The following is a 21,485-nucleotide window of genomic DNA, read 5'->3' on the forward strand; positions in this document are numbered from 1 at the left end:
AAAGCGCGTTTGGTTTTATTTTTGATCAGCTGACCGGAACGTCTCATAAATGAAATAGCCACAAAAGCTCGCGAGTATCTGTAAATCTCATCTCATAACCACATCTATCCCTCCTCGCTTCTTCAGCCTGGATGACATGACAAGTGTTTTGCCCTGTAAGTTATCACGTGGTTCGCGCGTTATCTTCTTCTCCACCAGCAAGAGTAATATTTAACCGGTCTTAATTGGCCATTGATCGTTCGTCATCCCAAAACGTACCTATACACTATTAGAAATGGATTCGGGAAGGACATATTAGTTTAGCACGCTTATAGTCTTCAAAACACACATCGCGAAATATTCGAGCCTTCTAGCTTTTCGTTTCTGCTGAAAGGCGACCAGTTCGGTTATGAGTTCAACATGTGAGATCGCGTTCACTAAAAAAATGTCATCCTACTGCTTGCTAGGCAGCTTTAATGCTTCTACTTCGCGGGCGGCAAAATATAACTGATTAAAATTATGGGGAAATGCATAGTAGTCGATTACGCGTTTATGCAGCCCTTTTTATTTGGCTCTCGGAACTTCCGAGTTTATCTTTGCGCACCTACACGAGATCACTGTCCACAAGACCGGCCTGGCGACCACTACTCTTAATCACTTCCTTCTGGGTTAAAAAGAACCAACTTTCTGCAAGCCAAACTGGGGTTTCAGAACCTTTGTCGGCCAGTTTCTTATTGGTCTAGTAGCAGTCTACTTGCTCAGAGTGAGCAGTATATCTCAAGCGTTACTGTGAAACGGGCCGGGCCAGGCTCGGGGTGGGCTCCACTCCGGGATACACGGGCCGGGCCGGGCTCGCTAGAACGGTAATCTAGCGGGCCGGGCCGGGCTCGGGCTTCAGGTCTCGGGCCCGGGCCGGGCTTGGGCCTCAGATTGAGGCCCGTGCAGTGCTCTAGTGCTCCCTGTGTGGTGGCAAGCACAAAAGGTGCTGGCTTCCCGTGCCTGCGTTTGGTGTCTGTACTGTCAGCTTCTGTGCCGGTGTGGGGGGATCTGCAGTGCTGTCACTGCGTTGACGGTGAGTGGTGTGCATGTGCGCAGCATTGTGCCTGCGCTGTCTCGGCTGGCCCTGGGCATGTGCTGCCTGCTGCTCAGCCTGATTGGCTCGGGGCACCTGGACGAGAAGTTTCTGCTCTCGGACGAGTACGCGGTGAGCCCTGGGCCTCTTTGGGCCCTCATGTTCACTTCTTTTGCTGCCTCTGTCTGCTTTTTTTTTTTTACTTCAAAAGCAGTTATACTGTCACTGCTGCTCCCAGGTTGCTCCAGGATTATCGTTCTGATACAGAGGTGCTCCAAAATAGACATTTTTCTGCTCCGAAAATTACTCCAGGACTTGAAATGGCTGGACCACCACTGTGTCTGTCTTAATGTGACGAGCAGTGACTAGCAACCTATTGAATTAACCTTTAATCTCAAACTTTGTTGTTTTGTTTGCAAAGTTAAAATCCAAGGAAAGGTATGCCTTAACTCAGTGCACTGATAACTGGTCAATTCCTCGTACGCAGTCAAGTAATGTAAAACAAACTTCATTTCCTTACACCTGATACTTTAAGGAGATATGAATCTAACTAGCCAAGTCTGTAACTTCCTGGGAGACAATTCCGAGCTGTATTCTGTAAACAGGGTTACCTGATTCGCGATGAAGTTTGCAGTGTGTGCATTCTTCTGTGTTCATTATTATTTGCCTCCCATGCAGTGTGTGGCTCTACGGCATCTATTGTTCTATTCTAGGTGCTTTGTGAAGGCCACAGGCACTTTCAAGCTGTCTTCTTTAGCTTTAAACTTGTGGGCTATTATCGGCGCACATGCAGTCGGAATGCAGTCAGTATACTGTATTCTAGACTAAACAGCAACAAAGACATAGTGTAGCTTTTGTCCATTTTCAGTTGAGGAAATCGGCTCAAGGCGAAGCACCTTGAATTTACGTCTGGGTTATTCTGTTTACATGGGCTGCCGCAGTGAGAGGTGGGGTTGATGATGCAAACATAGTCATACCTTACAGCCACCACTGCCTTGTGCTACCTTCCTGCATTTTGTTCATTGCTTGGCAGCTGCAGTTTAATGTTAAGCCTAGTAATGCTAAGCCTAACTGTAACGCTAAGCCTAACCGTGCAGCTCTATCTGCTACCTGACTCTTTTCATGTCTGCTGGCTAACTCTGAAATTTGTTGTGAAATTGTTCTATTTTTTTTTTTATGTGGTGAAATCTGAGACTCATTCTTCTGTCCCTGAATCATTAGTGAAATTACTACTTAACTGTGGGAAATAACTTGTGGTGGAAGGAGTTTGCAGCTGAGCTGTAGGTAGTGTCCCTGTGTCCATTGAGGGGTGCACACTCGAGGCCTGTGGTCCCGACGAGAATGCCAGCCCCCTGTAAGAGGGTGAGGAGGGTAGTGGATAGGAAAGAGGGAAAGTGGTCACACTGAAGATAACGCTGTCTCTCTTTGTATTTCTTGGTGTGTTTTTCTCCCACCAAGGTGTCTAAAAATGGCATCTTAGGTGCAGCCAGTGGATGAGCGGTAAGGTGCAAATAGGCAGCAGGGAAGGAGTATAAGAAGAGCATGGTTGCTCCCCCTGTGTGCAGGCCCATGGTCCAGCCATGCGTCTGCTGCTCATGGGGATGTGGCAGGTGGTCACTCTGCACAAGTACGTCGCCTGCTGGCTACTCTCGGTGAGTGGCCCCTCCTCTGCTAATCCTGTGGTGCACGATGACTGTCTTAGAAGAACAATCACAGCCATGCACTTCAAATTATAATTGTACAGTGACATTCTCAGCTGTGCATGCCTGCTATCCAAGCACTCAGCTAATCTAGATAGTGCCTGTTTTTAGTTCAACATGGATCTCATCTTCTTTTGCATTCATGCCTGTCATTAATGGTGACTGTAACACTTCTTACTGGTCAACTTTCTCACACCATGGGCTCTGCATTTGTCACAAAACATTTGGTACAAAGCCTTTGGCACAAAGCAGCACCTAAATGTCCAAACATGTGCATTCCAACAGAAGATAGGGGTGGATATATGGGGAGGGGAATAACCTCCCCCCCGCTCCCCCAAGTTACAATTTCTACGTAGGAAAACCGTGCTGAAGCCCTTTTTTTTTTTGCCAAAGAAAAAGGTAGAAGAAATACTTGGTTCAGATGGACTCTCCAAGAGCGACCCATAAGTCGATGCCCCTGATAAAGGGGGGGTCAGTAGCACTGTGACTGGGCTTTGTCAGGAGGAGGTGGTGAGCGTGTTGTTAAGTGGGCCGTCTTGTTGCCCCCTGCAGGAAGGCAGCTGCATCATGGCGGGCCTGACGTACAACGGCCGGGACGAGAATGGCAATGACCTCTGGAACGGCTGCGTCAACATCTCGGTCTGGCGCTACGAGACGGCCACCACTTTTGACGACCTCATCAAGTCCTTCAACATCAACACCAACCTCTGGGTTGCACAGTGCGTGTCCCTACTCCTCCTCCCCTGTACGAAATCCTGGAAGGTGCACATATCTGCCCGCCTGGGCTATTGTAGGAAACAGTTGAAAGTGGCAGTGTACTCATGTTTCATACATTAATGGATCGCTGATGGTACTGCTTCAGTATGGAGGTAGTATCTGACCAGCTTACGGTGCTTCGTGACAGCATTTGGTGACCTTGTCTGTCATGTGAGCATCAGGCCACATTGCGATCTCAACTTTCTTTAGTGCCAGTCCATTAGGAGGGCTGTGACGGCGAAAGCTGTCCAGCATTGGCATCTGTGTGAAGCCTCCAGCTGCTAACCGTGGCAGAACGAAACACAGACTGCAATGACACATTGGCCATAAGAAATGACCCGCTGTTTACCGATTACTCACTGCCATGGGAAAGGAGGCTACCCTCACACAATAAACAAATGTCGCTGCAGGTACGTGTTCAAGCGTCTGCGCTTCCTGGGCAACAAGCAGCTGTCGCAGCTGAGCGCCCTCCTCTTCCTGGCGCTGTGGCATGGCCTGCACTCGGGCTACTATGTCTGCTTCTTCAACGAGTTCATTGTGATGAAGTTTGAGCGGGACATGCTCGAGCTGATCGAGCGGCTGCCACGCCTCAAGCGGCTCATCTACCACCCGTACCTGCGGCTGCCCCGTTTCCTCTGCCTCAAGGTGTACGTGCTCGTCATGTTCGGCTACTGCATCGTGCCCTTCGTGCTGCTCTCGCACCAGCGCTACATCGAGGTGAGGCCCATTGTTTGTCGGGGCAAGGATGGGGCCCCACATCCCCTTCATCATCATCATCATCTGCCTGACTACGCCCACTGCAGGGCACAGGCCTCTCCCATGTCTCTCCAATTAACCCTGTCCTTCACCACTTGTGGCCACCGTATTCCCGCAAACTTCTTAATCTAACTTTCTGCGCGGTGGCTCAGGGGTTATGGTGCTCGGCTGCTGACCCAAAAGACGCGGGTTCAGTCCCAGGCTGTGGCGGCAGAATTTCTTTGGAGGAGAAATTCTAGAGGCCCATGTGCTGTGCAATGTCAGTGCACGTTAAAGAACCCCAGGTGGTCGAAATTTCCGGAGCCCTTCACATGGCGTCTCTCATAGCCTGGGTCGCTTTGGAAAAAACTAAAGCTGTTTTCTTCAGATCAAAAAACCGTATATTGGGCAAGTTACCTGCTTTAAAGCTGAATGATTCAGTAATTGACATCGTGCCTGCAGTCAAGTGTCTAGGAGTATTCTTCGATGAACACATGTCATGGAACTTGCAAGTGGCATCAGTTGCTACAAAGGTCTCTCGCGTGTCTGGTATTCTTTTAAAATTACGATCATATTTACCAAAATGCATTAAACTTCTAATATATAATTCATTATTTCTATCAAGTCTAAACTACTGTCACCTGGTATGGGGCACTACTACTGTTTCAAATAAAAATAAACTCTACATTCCTCAAAAGAAAGCAATTCGCGCCATCATGAACACTCCATTTGACAGTCACACACAACCAATTTTTACTGAATTAAACTTACTTCCTATCCCGGACATGTACGATGCTAACTTGTTCAGGCGCTATGAAGCTGGCATAAAAAAGAATAATACCGCATTAGTTAAGATTGCAAACCTAAAGCTAAAAACTAGTATTCGTACTACACGACAAGCTGAAACCTGGGAAATTCCATACTCACGAACAAATTATGGACTTCAAATGTTGCGTCATCTCCTTCCCTCATACTTAAACAAATGTAGGTAGAAGTTTTTTTTTTCGGTTTTTCTTTTTGTTACGAATTTTATATTTCTTTAGTCATTGTTTAGTTTTTATTGCAGTCATTCTCTTGTTGACATATCATGCAATATTTCTATGCTATTAAGAACTGCCTTCATAGTAGATTTGTTTCATACATGCCTGTATTTATATTCCTAACAACTGTACCAAGTCGCTTACCTTCTGTGAACTTCCATTTGTGTTCCTTTTCTTTCTTTTTTTTCTTTTTTTCTCTTTTTTTCTGAGAGCTGTGTACAATTAACTTAGAACAATTTTCTCTTGCTGTATGCCATGCTGCCATGTAGAAAAGGGCCGTGGGCCTAGTCAAGCCCATAAAGAGGCTTTTTGTCCACGACCCTCAGCATTTTTGCGGTGCTGAAATAAAGATTTGATTTGATTTGATTTGATATGTTAAACCCCATAAACCAAACCAAACCTAACTTTCTGCCGCCCCCTGCTACGCTTGCCTTCTCTTGGAATCCACCCCGTTACCCTCAAGGACCAGCGGTTATCTTGCCTTCGCATTACATGCCCTGCCCGAGCCCATTTCTTCCTCTTGATTTCGACTAGGATGTCATTAACCTGCGTTCGTTCTCTCACCCCCTTGAGGTGGGCTATGAAGGCCTGTCTTGGTCACTCTGTGATCAGGGAACCAGCGCGAGCTCAGGAACATGTCTGCTTTAGTTTCCGACGCGATGTGCTCAGTGCCTTTGTTTGGGGAGGCTACTACTGACTGAAAGTTTTCATCTCTCCCACTGCTTAACCGAAAAGTAACTCTTGCAAGACTAGGGCGAAAAGAGAAACGTTGTCCTGACTTCACCCTTTCTCGAAAGAAAGGAAAGGTAAGGCAGTGATTGCAGCTGATAACACATAGCAGGGCAATGCTGCAAGGGGCTTTCTCTACATAGCCCTTTCTACACTCCAGTTATGCGTGATACTGCCAAGGCTGGCATGCCTTCTTGTTCATGCTGGCTGCATCTGCTGCAGAAAAATAGTTTGTCACCAGTGGAAAGAGAGAGAGACTGTGATGAATACAGGAGAGGCAGTGGGAATAGAGAACTCTACAAAACTCTTTTGAATCTGAGAGAGCAATAACTGTACATCTTACTGCAGTGACAAATGGACCTTCTTTTGTTGTGACAGTGTCCAAGTGCCACGATTTCAGGTGTGTAGTGTTTCATTATGCACTGCACCATGCGAAGGCAGGATAACCATTGGTCCTTAAGGGTAACGGAGTGGATATCCAAGAGAAGGCAAGCGTAGCAGGGGCGGCAGAAAGTTGGGTGGGCGGATGAGATTAAGAAGTTTGCGGGGATACGGTGGCCACTACTGGCGAAGGACAGGGTTAATTGGAGAGACATGGGAGAGGCCTTTGCCCTGCAGTGGACGTAGTCAGGCTGATGATGATGATGATGTTCATGGACTTGGTTTATGAGCACATGTGGGCATCGCAGCGCTTTTGGACTACTGACCCCTGGCCTTCACCGCGTCATGGTGGAGGAGGTAAACGAGGAATAAACAGAAGGTTGGGTGGCCATCTCTGCCCGCACCTCAGCCCAACTAGATTCACATGTATATAGACACCAAATTTGGGCTTTTTGTGAGCAGTGTGCCCCGTCTGTGTTTGTGTTCTGTTTTTCGGCCAACATTTTAATGGAGGGGGCCAGCTCAGGGAGAAGTGTTGAAGAGAGTGACTGAGCAGGGATGTGGTCAACTGTGTGTCTTGCGTCTGTTGTTGCAGGCGTACAGCCGCGTCTACTGGATCGGACACATCGTCTACCTGAGCTGGATGCCCCTGTCAGTGGTTGTGATGAAGGCTGTGCCCAGGCTGCCCAAGGAGGTGCCCGCCAAGAAGGAGAACTAGGCCCCGCACTGCAGCCAAGGCAGCTGTGCCCACTGGGGCAGCTGGTCAGGGAAATGAGTCGCTTTTTTTTTTTAGAGAATATAGTTACGCGTGAGCCTATGATAAAAAAACAGTAAGAGAACGATGCCCCATTTTGCTCCTCACTTTTAATGCGAGGTTCCAACGAAAGGTTAGGGCAGCCTTTGGCATTTTTCACTGTGTCAAAAATGGCAGTTCGTGGCACTGTGTGTGCTGCGCAGACAAATTGGCTCGGGGTAATCATTTCCGAGCCTGACTCAACATTGCAGCTGTGGGGTGTGCCAGCGCATAGTGGGCCGAGAGTTTTTCTCTGTGAGGCCTAATTGGGCTGCTAGGCTCGGGTGAACTGTTTACAGAATCAAAAGAGGCACGAATCTTTCGCCAAGTTGCAAAGAGGGAGAGGCACACGAAGTGTCCATTATTGCAGCTGACACAGGTCATCTGTTGCTGTACAGTATGGCAGTCTTTTTTCTATGAATATTTCCCGCACAGTGCTTGTAGCAGCAGCATCAACAGCACCTTCCTGTTAAGGCAGCGTACCCACGTTAAATCAACTTCGTTAGGGAGATCAGTGGCACATCATCATTGCAGAACGTTTCTGTTGTTCACTGCTGCAAGGTTGTGTGTGGTTGTGTTGTGGTCATTGAGTTTTTTTTTGTTGTTGTTCTCTTGTGCTGAGCACCTTGGTTCATGCTGTCGTCGACCCACTGTTGAAGAAGAGCCACGTGGACCAAATTGCTTGTTCGGAATACGGAGGTCTAAGGTGAGGGTATTTGCACACTGTTAAGACCGAGAACACCGATACTGAGGCGCCTTGTGTCGCAGTGACAGCATTCTGTTGAACGTTTAGGTGGAAACGCTGCACTTGTACATATGTTGAATGAAAGCTACTTAGGTCTTTTCAATCAACGGTTCTGTGTAGGTGAGTGACGTGTTCTAGGAAGCTTTGAAATGGTAGATGTTGTGTCCTTAAGACACAGAGTCCTGTGGTGAAGTTTGCTGTCTGAGCAAGTCTGGCACAAACTCGTTAGGCCAAGCAACTTTTTTCATTGAGCACCGCCCCATTTGCTTATTATTGAGTACAGTGTAAATAGAGCCGGTGACGTCGGGCTTTGTTGCAATCCACTTGACCTTGTTGCGGAGAGTGCTGGTTTGTCATCGTCAGGCGGCCATGGATTGCATGTGGGTTGTCAGTAGATGCCTTCATACATTTCGTGAAATACTCTCTGAGGGAGTGAGAGCACAGACCTGCTCTTCACAGTTTGAGTACACTCGTGAAGGGAGCATTGTTTGGCCCCGTTTTAGGATACTCTCTTGATGACAGTGGTAATATCGAAAGAAAGGTTTGATTCCCTAGCAGGGGCTCATGTTGTCTTAAGGGTTGGTCATCGCCAGGGACATGCCCATCCACTTGCCAGGCATGTGTGGTAGTTTTGTGAGCACTACATTTCTCTTTCGCTAGAAATTGCTGTTCTTCCTGAATGAGCACCCTTCCCTTTGCTCACCTGTGTCGCCTGGGTTCTGGAATATCATGCCTGGCTCTGTGGTTTGAGCACTGTGTTGAATCCAGTGTCCAGACTATTTGTAGCGTCCATTAAGAGTGAAATGCGGCACACTCTGACATAATCTACACTTCCTTTTCATTTTCCTTTCTGCCTGTCCCATGGGGTCCTTGTTGTTTGGGTCCTCTGTGCATTGAAGTAGGACTTTTAGCTGCTTTGTGATAGAGTGAAAATGCTGGTGCTAGTTGAAACTGTAGAACCTCTTTCGACTGAAGCAATACACAGTAAAAAATTATGAAGCCACTAGGCCATTTCTTAACTCTAGCTATGTGAGGCTACGCCCTCGCTTCTTCAGGGCTCAGTGTAATATTGCGTGCCCCTGCAGGTTGTCCCAGCAAAAAAGTAGTCTGTTGTCTTCTAGTGCATAGACAGGGGAGCAAGCACAATCATGCTTCTTCAGCTTCGCTGCTCCATTGACGCAATCTTGGCAACCAAATAAGTTAGACCCTTCACTGAAAAGACATTGTGTTTGAAGAGTATGCCTATGCAAGTACGGTATAAAAAGGATCATATCACCTTACTGCAAACTCGCAGCCACTATGCTGAAAGGTTGACACCCACGAGGCAGTAGCATGATTTCACGAGGAGCCATCGATTGCAAGTTCTGCTCAAGAGGACATTATTTGTCACCTGCGAGAAACTGTCCTCATGTTACCACATGTGTGCGCGGATGTCGGTTGGCTGCGTTTTCTTTATTGTCTTAGTGGCTGCCATTCCACAAGATGGAATGTGCCACCCTGCCACATGGATGTCCACAGGATGTCCACGGATCTCCACGAGTCCACAGAGAGGGCTGAGAGCTTTCCACAAGTTCTACCCTTGTGCATAGTGAACTTGCAGCATGACTTGCAGAGTGCTGACTTAAACCTGCGCCATGTTTTTTTTTCCTTTCGTGCATGCATCACTAGGAAGGGGTCCAGTACACTGCTGCAGCCTTTGTTCACCCATATTTGAGAGCTGTGCTGACGACGTAGTTTACACAGTGCCCTTCTTCCTCATGTGCAGTATTATACAGCATACATGAAGGTGCCTTAATAAACAAAAAAGTCTTTCGTTTTGATCTGCACGTGTTGTGTGTTCTTTTCAAGCATGGTGTGCCAGTCTTCTTTCAGGGATGGAGCTTCAAATAAAAGTACAGAATATGAGATATGCAGCCATTTGGGTGCGCAGAGTGAATATTGAGAAAGGAAATACAGTAAAGAAATAAATTTAACCCTTGGCCCTCAGTCCCCAGCGGCTGCGGAGCAACTGACCATGGCAGCGGTCAGACCTGTGACGCAGCGGAGGGTGCTAAGAATCTTGGTCTACGGAGAGGCTGCCATTGGAAACTGAACCTGGCAATGTTTAACGCTAGAATCTTATCCAGCGAGCCTTGCCTAGCAGTGCTGTTCGAGGCACTAGCGGGTAATAATTGGGATGTCATAGGGCTTAGTGAGGTTTGGGGGACAGATAAGGTGCATACAGTACTAGCGCGCATGTACTTTGCCATCGTGGATTAGCGGACAGGAGAACTAGGTACGGGATTTCTTGTCAGTCTGGATATAGCTCTATAGTAGTATCGAGAGGTTGGCAGCTATCTTAATTGGGCTTAATAGCAGGTACAGGGGCAATGAAACCTCGAACAGAGTGGAGGCTAGGTGCTCCGCTGTTCGCATTTCTGTTCATCGCGCTTTTACTTGGCGGTAGACAAAAGGCACTAGGGTCATCTGTGATGCATTCTAGGACGACAGTAACATCTTTTTTTTCTTACCGCGCAAGTAAAATTGCGATCAAAAGAACCTCGGAACAGCGGAGTGTGTAGGTGCCACTTTGGTCGCGTTTCTTTGGATTGCAGTAGGTTTGATTTGGTTTATTGGGGTTTAACATCCCAAAGCGACTCGGGCTATGAGGGACGCCGTAGTGAAGGGCTCCGGAAATTTCTACCACCTGGGGTTCTTTAACGTGCACTGACACAGCACATGGGCCTCTAGAATTTTGCCTTCATCGAAATTCGACCGCCGCGGCCGAGATCGAACCCGCGTCTTTCAGGTCAGCAGCCAAGCGCCATAACCACTGAGCCACCGCGGCAAGCAATAGTACAAGCTGAAGGTGGTGCAGGCCTACGCTCCTACATTCAGCCATGATGACCAGGTTGTTAAAGCTTTTATGAGAGTAAAGTTCAGGTTCTCTATCTTCCTTGCACCAGAGGTGCCCCGCCAGAGACGGTTTGTTCACTTGAAGACTGAAGCGTTTCTTCGCACCAGGGGTGCCCCGTCAGAGACGGTCTTGCGATGTGTTGACACGCAGGGATAAATAGAAACTTAATGATTTATATACAGAAATTTACGTTAGATACAAGCTCAGGCACTGGAGACAAATTAAACGGCAAAAAGATACAAAACAACAAAAAGGCGGAACTAGCTAACACTGTTATGTATGCCCACAACAACAACTCGCCTTCGCATCCTGTGGCGCCATCTCTACGTGGCCACCTCGTCCTAACGGCTCCACAGCCAGCGCCACCTACGTAACAGCTAACCAAGCTCAAATCCTGAATAAACCTCAGTTCCTTTTCTGTTCACAACTGGGCTGGTCCGTGTCCTCAGTCTCTCCGACAATAACTAAACATAACATAATGTCAGAATAACCTAGAACCCCGTAAACATGGCCAGTGTGTTTCTGCAACCACCTCCTCACTTCGAGCCCGCCGACAACCCGCACCAGGCATGGGAGGACTGGAAAGACGCCTGCAACATCTACGAACTCGCATGTGAGTACGCCAGCAAGCCTCCCGCTACTCGCAAGGCCCTACTGCTCCATGTTCTCGGGCCCCGCGGCCGCCGCGTCGCCCAGACATTCCCCCCTCAACCTCCGAGCGCCGACGCCGCGCAGACGCCGGATCAAGTTACGTACCTCCTCGAGCAGTTCGACGCTATGTACAAGCCATACAAAAACGTAATACAGGCGTCGGCTGTCTTCAACAGCATGCAACAAAAAGAAAACCAGCCTTGTAACTGACCTCCGGAGGCAAGCAGAAAAATGCGACTTTGGAGAAAAGGCAGACAGGCTCATAGGGGACCGCATCGTTGTCGGAATTAGAGACACAGCATTGAGGGAGCGACTTTTCCGTGAACGGGACCTCACGCTTGACAAGATAATTACAACATGCAAAGCAGCAGAGATTTCTAAGAAGCACGTAAAAGACCTGCAAGAGCCCAAGCTTGAAGTGCAAGCCATAAACAATCAGAAAAGATGGAACTCGTCAAAAAAAATTGCTGAGGCTCAGCTTGGCTAAGCCTGGGGAATGCGAAGCATATTAGTGGCTAGGCTTGGTAATACATGGCTTCCTTGGTTGAATACTTGGTCATTTTAATACAACCACTAGAAGCCTTCGTCGTGGGGGAAGACAACGGCATGGCTACAGCGGAACGCCGACTAACCCCGAGACGCGCGTTGGGTGAGCGCCTGGATTGCCACGGAAGCCGCGTCTGCCTGCCCGGTGGAGCGAGCGTTTCACCTACACCGAGTGTGAACGCGCGTTCGAAATGCGCGGGTGTGATGGCTAGGGGTCCCACGGCGACGGCGCGAGGTGGAGGCCGGCTCTCTCATCCGATGTCACGTGGTGTGACGTCACGGTGTCACGTGGCGTGACGTCTAGGGGTCCCACGGCGACGACGCGAGGTAGCGAGGTGGAGGCCGGCTCTCTCATCCGATGTCACGTGGTGTGACGTCACGGTGTCACGTGGGGGTCCCACGGCGACGGCGTGAGTGGTAGCTCTAGCAATATACTTCGCATAAAACCAGCTTTGAGGACCCCGCATTCGATCCCGAAGCAGCAGCAGCAACGCGAATGCTCGCGCTGTGGTACAGCGCACAAGCCGCGAGCCTGCCCCGCTTACGGTCACAACTGTTACACCTGCGGCAAATTCGGGCATTTTTCGAGCATGTGTAAACAACGCCAACGAGGCAGCAACTCCTCAAGTCAGCGAATCGGGCTCCTTGAAGGTCCTCAGCAGCAGGATCAGCAACAAGAATTCTTCCTGGAGACCCTCGACCTCCTCAACGTAAACAGTGCCTCAGAATGATTCGAAACAGTCTGTGTGAATGGTCACAGCATCGGGTTAAAGTTAGACACCGGCTCCGACGTGAACATCATGTCCATGCATCAAATCAGAAACTGGCGTATGCAACCAGACATGAAGCCGACGCATGCGAGTGACGACGTACAGCGGGCAGGAACTTCCTATATATGCTGAATGCCAACTGCAATGCTCAGCGGGCGAAAACTCCTGCATCTTGAATTTCCTCGTCGTCAACCAGCCGCTAAAGCCAATCTTAGGCGCCGACGCATGCAAGGCATTGCAGCTCATCAAAAGAGTACAGTCGCAGCGAACAACTGTAGCTGCATGCACAGCAACCCAGACCATAAGGAACGTGCTCGACGACTTTTCTGATGTAGTTGAAGGCATTGGGAAATTGCCTGCGGTGTACTCCATACAACTGAAAGAAGGAGCGATTCCTACGGTGTCAGCTCCACGCCGAGTACCCTGCGCAATAGAGCACAAAGTGAAGGCCGAGCTGCAACGCATGGAAGAAAACGGCATCATAATGAAGGTGACAGAGCCATCCGAGTGGGTTCACCCAGTTGTCATTATTCACAAAAAAGATGGCAACGTAAGGCTGTGTTTGGACCCTCGCAACCTGAACGCAGCTGTGAAAAGACAGCACTATCAAGTTCCAGTCCCGGAAGAGTTGTTCGCAACGCTGAACGGTGCAAAGATTTTTTCTGTTCTCGACGCTAAAAGTGCATTCTACCAGCTGGTCCTAGACGAGCCAAGCTCGCGCTTGTGCACTTTCACGACGCCCTGGGGACGCTATCGTTAATTCCTTCGGGTTCCATTCGGCCTTGCAACATCTCCTGAACTTTTCCAACAAGCCATAGACAGGGTGTTTGAGCAGCAACTAACTGTCAAGCCCTATTTTGACGACATATCCTTGTGGCATCAAGAAATCTTGAAGAACATGCGGCCGACCTGAGACAGGTGCTGACCATCTCCAGAGCCAACGACCTAAAACTTAACAAGGAAAAGCTCCAACTGGCTTTGACGTCCATTACATACCTTGGACACCAACTATCATCCCATGGGATTGCTCCAGATCCAGCGAAAGTGACAGCCGTCGAATCTATGCCACTGCCAACAAACAAGCAAGAACTACAGAGATTTCTCGGAATGGTTACCTACTTGACGAAATTTATTGCCAACTTTTCGAAACTCACAAGCCCTCTTCGTGAACTACTGAAAACGAATGTTCACTGGCACTGGACGCAACAACATACCGACATCGTCAAGCTCGTAAAGTCAAGGTTGATTACGGCACCCGTGCTTTGCTATTTTGATCCATCAAAGCCCGTGACAATTTCTACGGACGCCAGCTCCTACGGAATGGGATCAGTCTTGCTGCAAGAAGGCAGACCCGTGGCCTACGCTTCAGCAGCTCTCACAGCCACCCAGCAGCAGTATGCGCAAATCGAGAAAGAACTGCTAGCCGTCGTGTTTGCGTGTGAAAGATTTCATTACTACTACACTTTCGCACGAGAAGTGACCATACAGTCGGATCACAAACCTCTGATTGGCCTGCAGAATAAGGACCTGAACAAAATGTCACCCCGACTTCAAAGGCTACAATTGCGCCTCCAGCGGTACACCGTGACTCTGACTTACGTTCCGGGAAAACAACTAGCAGTTGCAGATGCCTTGTCAAGAGCTCCCGATGGGTCAACAAGAATGGAAACAGCAGATCACGACCCCGGACTTGACGTTTCAAGTTTGGTTCAAGCAACTCCTGGCAGACTTCGCGAGATCGCTGAGGAGACATCACGAGATTCGACTCTTCAAACAGTAACCAAATACATCAAAGAAGGGTGGCCTCAAAAACTCGCACAGGTAGACAACAAAGTCAAACCATTCTACCATGTAAGAAGCGAGCTCTACACAACGGAAGGCTTCGTGTGCTACGGCCAACGCTTGGTTATACCAGCCGCATGCCAGGCAAATGTGCTTCGCACGCTCCACCAAGCACACCGCGGAATCGTTGCGTGCAAGGGATTGGCAAGCCAGAGTGTGTATTGGCTAACTCTAAACCAAGACGTTGAGACTTTGGCCAAGAGCTGCTACATATGTCAATCACATCAAATTGGCAATCCACACCAGCCTCTATTGGACCGAGCCCTTCCAGATCAACCTTGGCAACAACTCGCCATGGACTTCTTCCATCTGCAGGGAAATACATACCTCCTGATTGTCGATTATTTTTCCAAGTATGCAGAGGTCCGGCAGATGAGGACAACCACAGCAAGTTCACTGATACAGATACTGAAGGAAACATTTGCCAGGGTTGGCATTCCAACGACAATCGTATCTGATCAGGGACCACCCTTCGACAGCGACGAGCTCAGGAAGTTCTTCCGTGATTGGGACGTGACACACCAGCCGTCTTCTCCCTTGTACCCTCGTAGCAATAGCCAAGCGGAAAGAACAATACAGACCATCAAGGCAATGACTAAAGCAGCCGAGGAAGGCAAAGACCTAGCTGTAGTGCTCCTCAACTACCGCTCCACACCAATACCAGGAGAAAAATCATCGGCTGAGCGCCTGATGGGTAGAAAGCTTCGCACATTCCTGCCAACACTACCAAGTGCCTTGAAACCAAGCTTTCCAACTGAGGCTCACCAGAATCTTCTGCAGGGAAGGCAGAAACAACAACACAAGCATGCTGACCTGCACACAAGAAACCTTCCCCCGCTTGTTCCTGGCCAACCCGTATGGCTCCGAAATAGCCGCAACTGGGAAAAAGCCACCGTGGTAAACGTGGGCCCAGAGCCTAGTAGGTACACTGTGAAAACAGACACCGGAGGCATCTTTGTAAGAAATCGAATCCACCTGCGACCTCGAACGGCGGAACGTCCTACTGCCCAAACTTCGCCAGAAGACTACGAGGTAATCGATTCAAGCACTCCTCAACAGAACCCAGAATATACGGTCCTTCCTCCCCAACCACTTCGAGTACCTCCTCGCCCACCTCATACTACAGTCTAGCCCGGTTATAACGAAGTCGGCGGGAATCGGAAATCACTTCGCTATATCCGCTATTTCGTTATATGCGGACTACGAAAAAAAAAATGCAAACACGTTTCGCGAGTGCGGATTTCAGGATTACGGCTTCTATACCATCCAACTGCGAACCAAAGATCTGGTCGAACTCCGCGATAACGCGATAACGATAAAAATGAGCCACGCTTCCAACATGCACAATGCTGCCGCGCTTTCTCCCTGCCTTGCGCACCGCGGCACCGACATAAAACAAAGCGCGCGCTGCCACACCTCCTGCAGACTGCAGTCCAGCCGTGGCGCCGACTGCCTGGGAGAAATAGAGAACCGAGATTGGCCAAGACGGCCGCTCTCTGCGACGTCATCGAAAAAAAAAAATCGTCTCTGTTCTTTTTTACATTTTTCCCCTGCGCGGCGTGCTCTACCGCACTACGCCGTGACGCCATTCAAGGACGGCGCAACACGAGACCGGCGTGCCATGCGATGCAGTGAAGCAACCTTTCGCTCCGCAGGAGAGCAGACGACGCCACGAAAGGACGCCGTCAGCCGAATTTTGCTCTTATTTTCGCGGAAAAAATCGCCTCAAGGACGCAAAAATGTGTTGATTGGCAGATTATTTTTCGGTTGGTATTAAATGTCTTCGTTATATCCGCTGACGCGCTCTTATTTACTTCGTTAAAACCGGACCCAAAATGTATTGAAAATGCAAAAATGGGAATGGGAAATTGAAATCCCTTCGTTATAACCGCTATTTCGCTATAGGTGGCTTCGTTATAAACGGGCTAGACTGTAGTACTCGATCAGGAAGAAGGATCAAGCCTCCTGCACGTTATCCAAGCACAATCAGTGACTTCAGATAACCAGGATATTCCGTGTGCAACCTTCTCAATTTTCGTTAAAGAAGGGCGTGTTATGTATGCCCACAACAACAACTCGCCTTCGCATCCTGTGGCGCCATCTCTACGTGGCCACCTCGTCCTAACAAGGCTCCACAGCCAGCGCCACCTACGTAACAGCAAACCAAGCTCAAATCCTGAATAAACCTCAGTTCCTTTTCTGTTCACAACTGGGCTGGTCCATGTCCTCAGTCTCTCCGACAATAACTAAACATAACAAACACTAGGGGAGGCCCCTACTCGGCATAGCCGAAGATGCATAGCATCTCACCTTAGCGCAGAACCCTTTTTCTGGCGCCGGAGCCCGGTTTTAAAGACCTCAAGGCCCGGCCCACATTTGGTAATACCTAATAATTTTACACTCTTCATATATATTGGTTTATCGAGGACATGGTCAGCCCTCCAGCTTCTATAAGGTAAACCACCCTCTCCATATTAAAATAAAAGCAAAAACAAACACAAACGCACGGTCGTGCCAGCACGTACGGGATAGAACATTCTCTCCACCACAAAACAAAAATAAAAACAAACACAAATACACATTCGTGCCAGCACGTGCGCGAATCGGTACCGCGGGGCGGGGGACACCCGTACTTCCCGGCGCATTCGCGAGCGGCCGCGTTCCGAGGAAAGGAGTTAGAGCGCCCCCAGCCGCCCCCTCACGCCGGTGGCGTTGAAGATGGCAGCGGCGGGGTGCTGAGAAAGAATTAGCGGTAGTAATGACCCCGCACGCACTATCGATCCCTTACAATGAGGATGTGGAATTGGGAATGAACAAAGTAAAATCGCGGTGCACTGTACAAATGGGCAACTCCGATATGAAGGTAGGCAAAAAGCAGGCCAGTGACCAGGTGATAGGTGACTATATGGCATAGGCTCCAGTAATAGCAAGGGGCAGTTAGTAGAGTTCGCAGAGATTTGGACTGTAAAACTTTTATTTCCGAGAGTTTGAGGGCCTTATTCGTTGGCCAGAAGGTCTTGGCTTTTGGTGGCATCTTCGGCCAGTTGGACAACCTTTGTCCGAGTCTCCGGATCGGAGTTGAGTAGGAGAGCCTCCCATTGGTCAAGTGACTATCTTTTTTCCCTCCAGGGGGGTAAGAGGGAATTTCCGAAGAATATGATCGAAATGCACAGGAAAATAATTTACGGATCACGAATACCTTGTTTCGCAAACGCAAAAACAGGAAGTGGACACGAAAGAGCCTCAATGATGAGACTAAAAGTGAAACAGACTTCATGCTGTGTGTTCACCCTGGCATTGTGCGGGATGTAGAGGTCCTCGGGAAGTTGTGTTGTAGCGACCACAGAATGGTAAGGTCCTGAATTAGCTTAGACCTGAAGAGGGAACGGAAGTAGTGAAATGGGAGCCCATTAACTCTACAGACAGAGCTATCAGAATTCATAAATAAGTGGAAGTAGCCGACATGAGGTTTAACATGGAGAAAATTGAGCATGCTCTGACCAACGGAGGTAGCCTAAAAGCAGTGAAGAGGTGTGTACTAAGAGACAGAGCGCAATGTCATTAGCAATATGGATAAGATAGTTGAAATAGCCGAAGAGTTATACACAAATCTATACAGTATAGCCAGTGTAATCAACGTTAATGACAGAGGAAGTAGCGCACAGCAATAGGACATCCCGCCAGTAACGAAAGAGGAAGTAAAGAAAGCCTTTGGAGCAATGCAAAGGGGGAAAGCAGCTGGTGAGGGTAAGGTAAGAGACTTCATGCTTCCTTCAAGAAGGTCTCTTGAAGGATGGATGAAAGATTGTGCTAAAAACCAGTCACCCTGCATATGAAATGCCTTCCCAACAAACACAAAACCTCCTCAAAATCTCCCAAAAATGACCCATCGGGACATTTGGAATCTCCCCAGAAGGTGCTCATTTTTCCCGAACACATCTAAAAAACGTCCCCACAACTAGCAATGTCCAAAAAGTTGTGCGTCCCATGGAAAGCCCCAAAAGGTTAATGCTCGATTTCTCGGCTCTGGTTCAATAAAATTATTCCTAATTTTTCGTGCAGCCTGCAGGCATCCAAGCGCACATATGTGCCAAATTTCAGGTGCATACTTACGTTATACAGGTGGTGTAATCCACCTTTCCACTCGTCTGAATGCGTGCTGGCTCGGCCGTTCTGTACTTATCCGTGTACGTGAAATGTCCTAGCATTTTGCACACAAAGGAAATATGAACTCAAAAAGTCACCCGATTTGGCTCATATAAGAGCAAATAGCAGCGCCATACAGAAGTAATTTCAGTTTACTAGGTGTGCTCTTAGCACGAATTGCATCCTGTCGTCCATGCCGGCGACCGCACCATACACCACCACAATCAAAATGCATTCATGTTTCAGTCAAAGAAAAACAATACAGACCGAATTGAAAGTCCGTGCCGAAAAACTTACGTTCAACGGCGCAAATCTGAATGAATACAAACACCAGACGCAAACGTATGCACCATTTAATACACAGTGTACATAACACTACGGCGCCATGCATATGATGGCCACTTTTTTCTCCAGCCCTGAGAAATCTGCAATATGAAGCAAGTAAAACAGAATACAGGCTGAAAGTTGATGCACCTTAAACGAGCATTCTAAGGGCTTCAAAAGCAGATATGCACATGCAAAAGCAAACGTATGTAAAGAGCAACTTCGGTGACAAAAGAAAAGACGAGATGGGCGTACGCTGCAGACACGCAGTTTCAGGTCACGGATTTTCTTCAAGTTGAAACCCCCTCACGCTTAGAGACTCGGAGCAAGCTTCAGCGACGTGTTATCAAAACAGAAAAAAAATATTAGTTCTACTAGGCGAAAATAAAAAAAAATGCGAAAAGGGCCTGCAGTATGCTTGAATAAATAAATTAAATAAATAATTAAAATAAACCAACATACCTTGACGACGTTGCCTACGGAAACCCAGGGATGAAATACAAGGCTGCAACAGCTGAAACCATAAATTAAACGCAGGCTTCTGTCCTGCGCCTTCTCACAGCACAGCGAGCGCTCAAACTACACGTTACACCCTCGTAACGATCCTGGGAGTTTTATTTTTTTGTGACTAAGTGTGGGGATAAGACTGCTTGGAGCCAGGCGGGAAGGTGAACGTGCTCAGGTACGTGCGGTGGCGCGCTGCATCCATGGTGCGGCAGACCACGCATGCGGCACAGTCCAGCGTGGGAGTCGAGATCAAGGCACGATTAATCCAGTGGGAGAGAGTCAATATAACCACGCGAACACTGCACAAACTATACCGCTGCGGCAGGATGGCTGCGCGGTGGTGAAGTTGGTAGAGCAGGCTAATCCATGGGCACTCGCAGAAAGAGAGTACGTGGTGGGTCTCGGAAGGTCCTTCCCGCCTCAGACCGTAGTAGACGGCCACGCTGCCACCACCAACGTGCTGCAGTCGTCGGAGGCGCTGAGGAATGCAGGGTGCGTGCGAGGAGTCACCTATTACCACGAACTCCGCTGCCACGAACGCCGCCTCGAACAGCGGCATCAGTAGGGCCGTGGAGCTGCGCAAAGGACTTGCGATGCGCAGCCGCGGCATCAGTTCCAAAAGGAATGGTGTGGGCACGCCGAGGTGCGCGGGAAAACTTCCGTGAATCCGTAGCTACGAAGTCCACGACAGCCCAGTTGGCGCAGTGACGAGAGCAAGAACTGCCGCGCGCTGGGGCTTGTGCTCGAACGTCTGGGGCAGCGCGAATAAGCGTGCGCAAAATGGCGTCCGTCCAGCGAGGAAGCCGGGCGAGCGACGGGAGGCCATTACCGCACTTCTGCTAGACAGCGGCGCAGCGAGGAGTGCCGATAGTCGGAGACGCCTGGAGGGACCACCACACAATTTTGAAGTTGGGCGCAAGCTGGGAAAACGCTAGAAGACGGGAAAGATGTTGACCGCCGCTGCCGGCGGCGCGATGACAATGCAGACCGCCGCCGCCTGCCTGCAGCACGGAGCCGACGGCCCACGTGCGAGAAACGCATGCACCGAGAGAGATGCGGGGTTAACCGCTTTCTTCGGCTGTTCTAATGAAACTGCCGTTTCATCTCTCAAAACGACGAGTGCAAGAGCAAAACCTTCTTTCCCCGCAGCTTGTGGCGCTAAGGAGAGAGAAAAGAGAGCGCGAGCAGTCGATTTTTATTTCTTGTTGAAAATCATTGGTCCCAAAACGTTATGCCCAGTTACATTTCTGGGACGACAATGCATTAACTCGCTTTTGTTGCTGCTTAACACTCCAGAAAAAACGTTTCTAGACCTTTAGTGGGAGCACTGCCTTTTTGCTTGTGTTTCTATGTCGTGCCTCTATGGTCTGGAAACGTTTGATAAACGTTGTACTGGGACTGGGACATTCCATCCTTTTTTGGAGTTTCTGAGGAGGTTTTGTGCTTGTTGGGTTATGACCTCGAGCATACCCGAAGCTTGGAAGAACACTGGCATCTTAATTCATAAGAAAGGAGACGTCAAGGCCTCGAAAAATTACAGACCGATCAGCTTAATGTCCCTTGCCTCCAAGGTATTTACTAAGGTAATCGCTAACGGAGTTAAAGCAACCTTAGACTTTAATCAACCAAATGATCAGGCAGGCTTTCGTAAAGGATACTCTCCAATAGACTATATCCACGCTATCAATCAGGTGATAGATAAATGCACAGCATATTGCAACGAATGTTTGTAGTCTCTGTTAATCCTTCAAAGCTGCTGGCACGCCGCTTTATCGCTTCTTTGTGACGCAAGACACGCCTAAATTTATCTTGATTGATCGCATCCAGGTGGAGCCGATTCTACGTTGTTCCTGAATGTTCTAGTAACTTTCCA

At 48.8% G+C, this 21,485-nt stretch overlaps 1 protein-coding gene across 3 annotated transcripts in view; it reads left to right on the plus strand.

Annotated features, from left to right (window-relative positions):
• nes (lysophosphatidylcholine acyltransferase 3 protein nessy) overlaps positions 1-9,750 on the plus strand; it is a 52,456-nt gene extending 42,706 nt beyond the window's left edge. For all 3 annotated transcript variants that reach the window (XM_089572562.1, XM_089572563.1, XM_089572561.1), the window contains 5 exons: positions 1,075-1,183; positions 2,617-2,703; positions 3,304-3,470; positions 3,918-4,224; positions 6,988-9,750. In XM_089572562.1, the coding sequence (XP_089428688.1) occupies positions 1,075-1,183; positions 2,617-2,703; positions 3,304-3,470; positions 3,918-4,224; positions 6,988-7,110 (793 nt within the window). In that variant the 3' untranslated portion in view covers positions 7,111-9,750. The remainder of the gene's footprint in view (positions 1-1,074; positions 1,184-2,616; positions 2,704-3,303; positions 3,471-3,917; positions 4,225-6,987) is intronic.
• Positions 9,751-21,485: the final 11,735 nt, after the last annotated feature.

This window comes from Amblyomma mixtum, chromosome 2 (genome assembly GCF_055824585.1).
Source record: "Amblyomma mixtum isolate Tamu chromosome 2, ASM5582458v1, whole genome shotgun sequence".
NCBI classification, from domain to species: Eukaryota; Metazoa; Arthropoda; class Arachnida; order Ixodida; family Ixodidae; genus Amblyomma; species Amblyomma mixtum.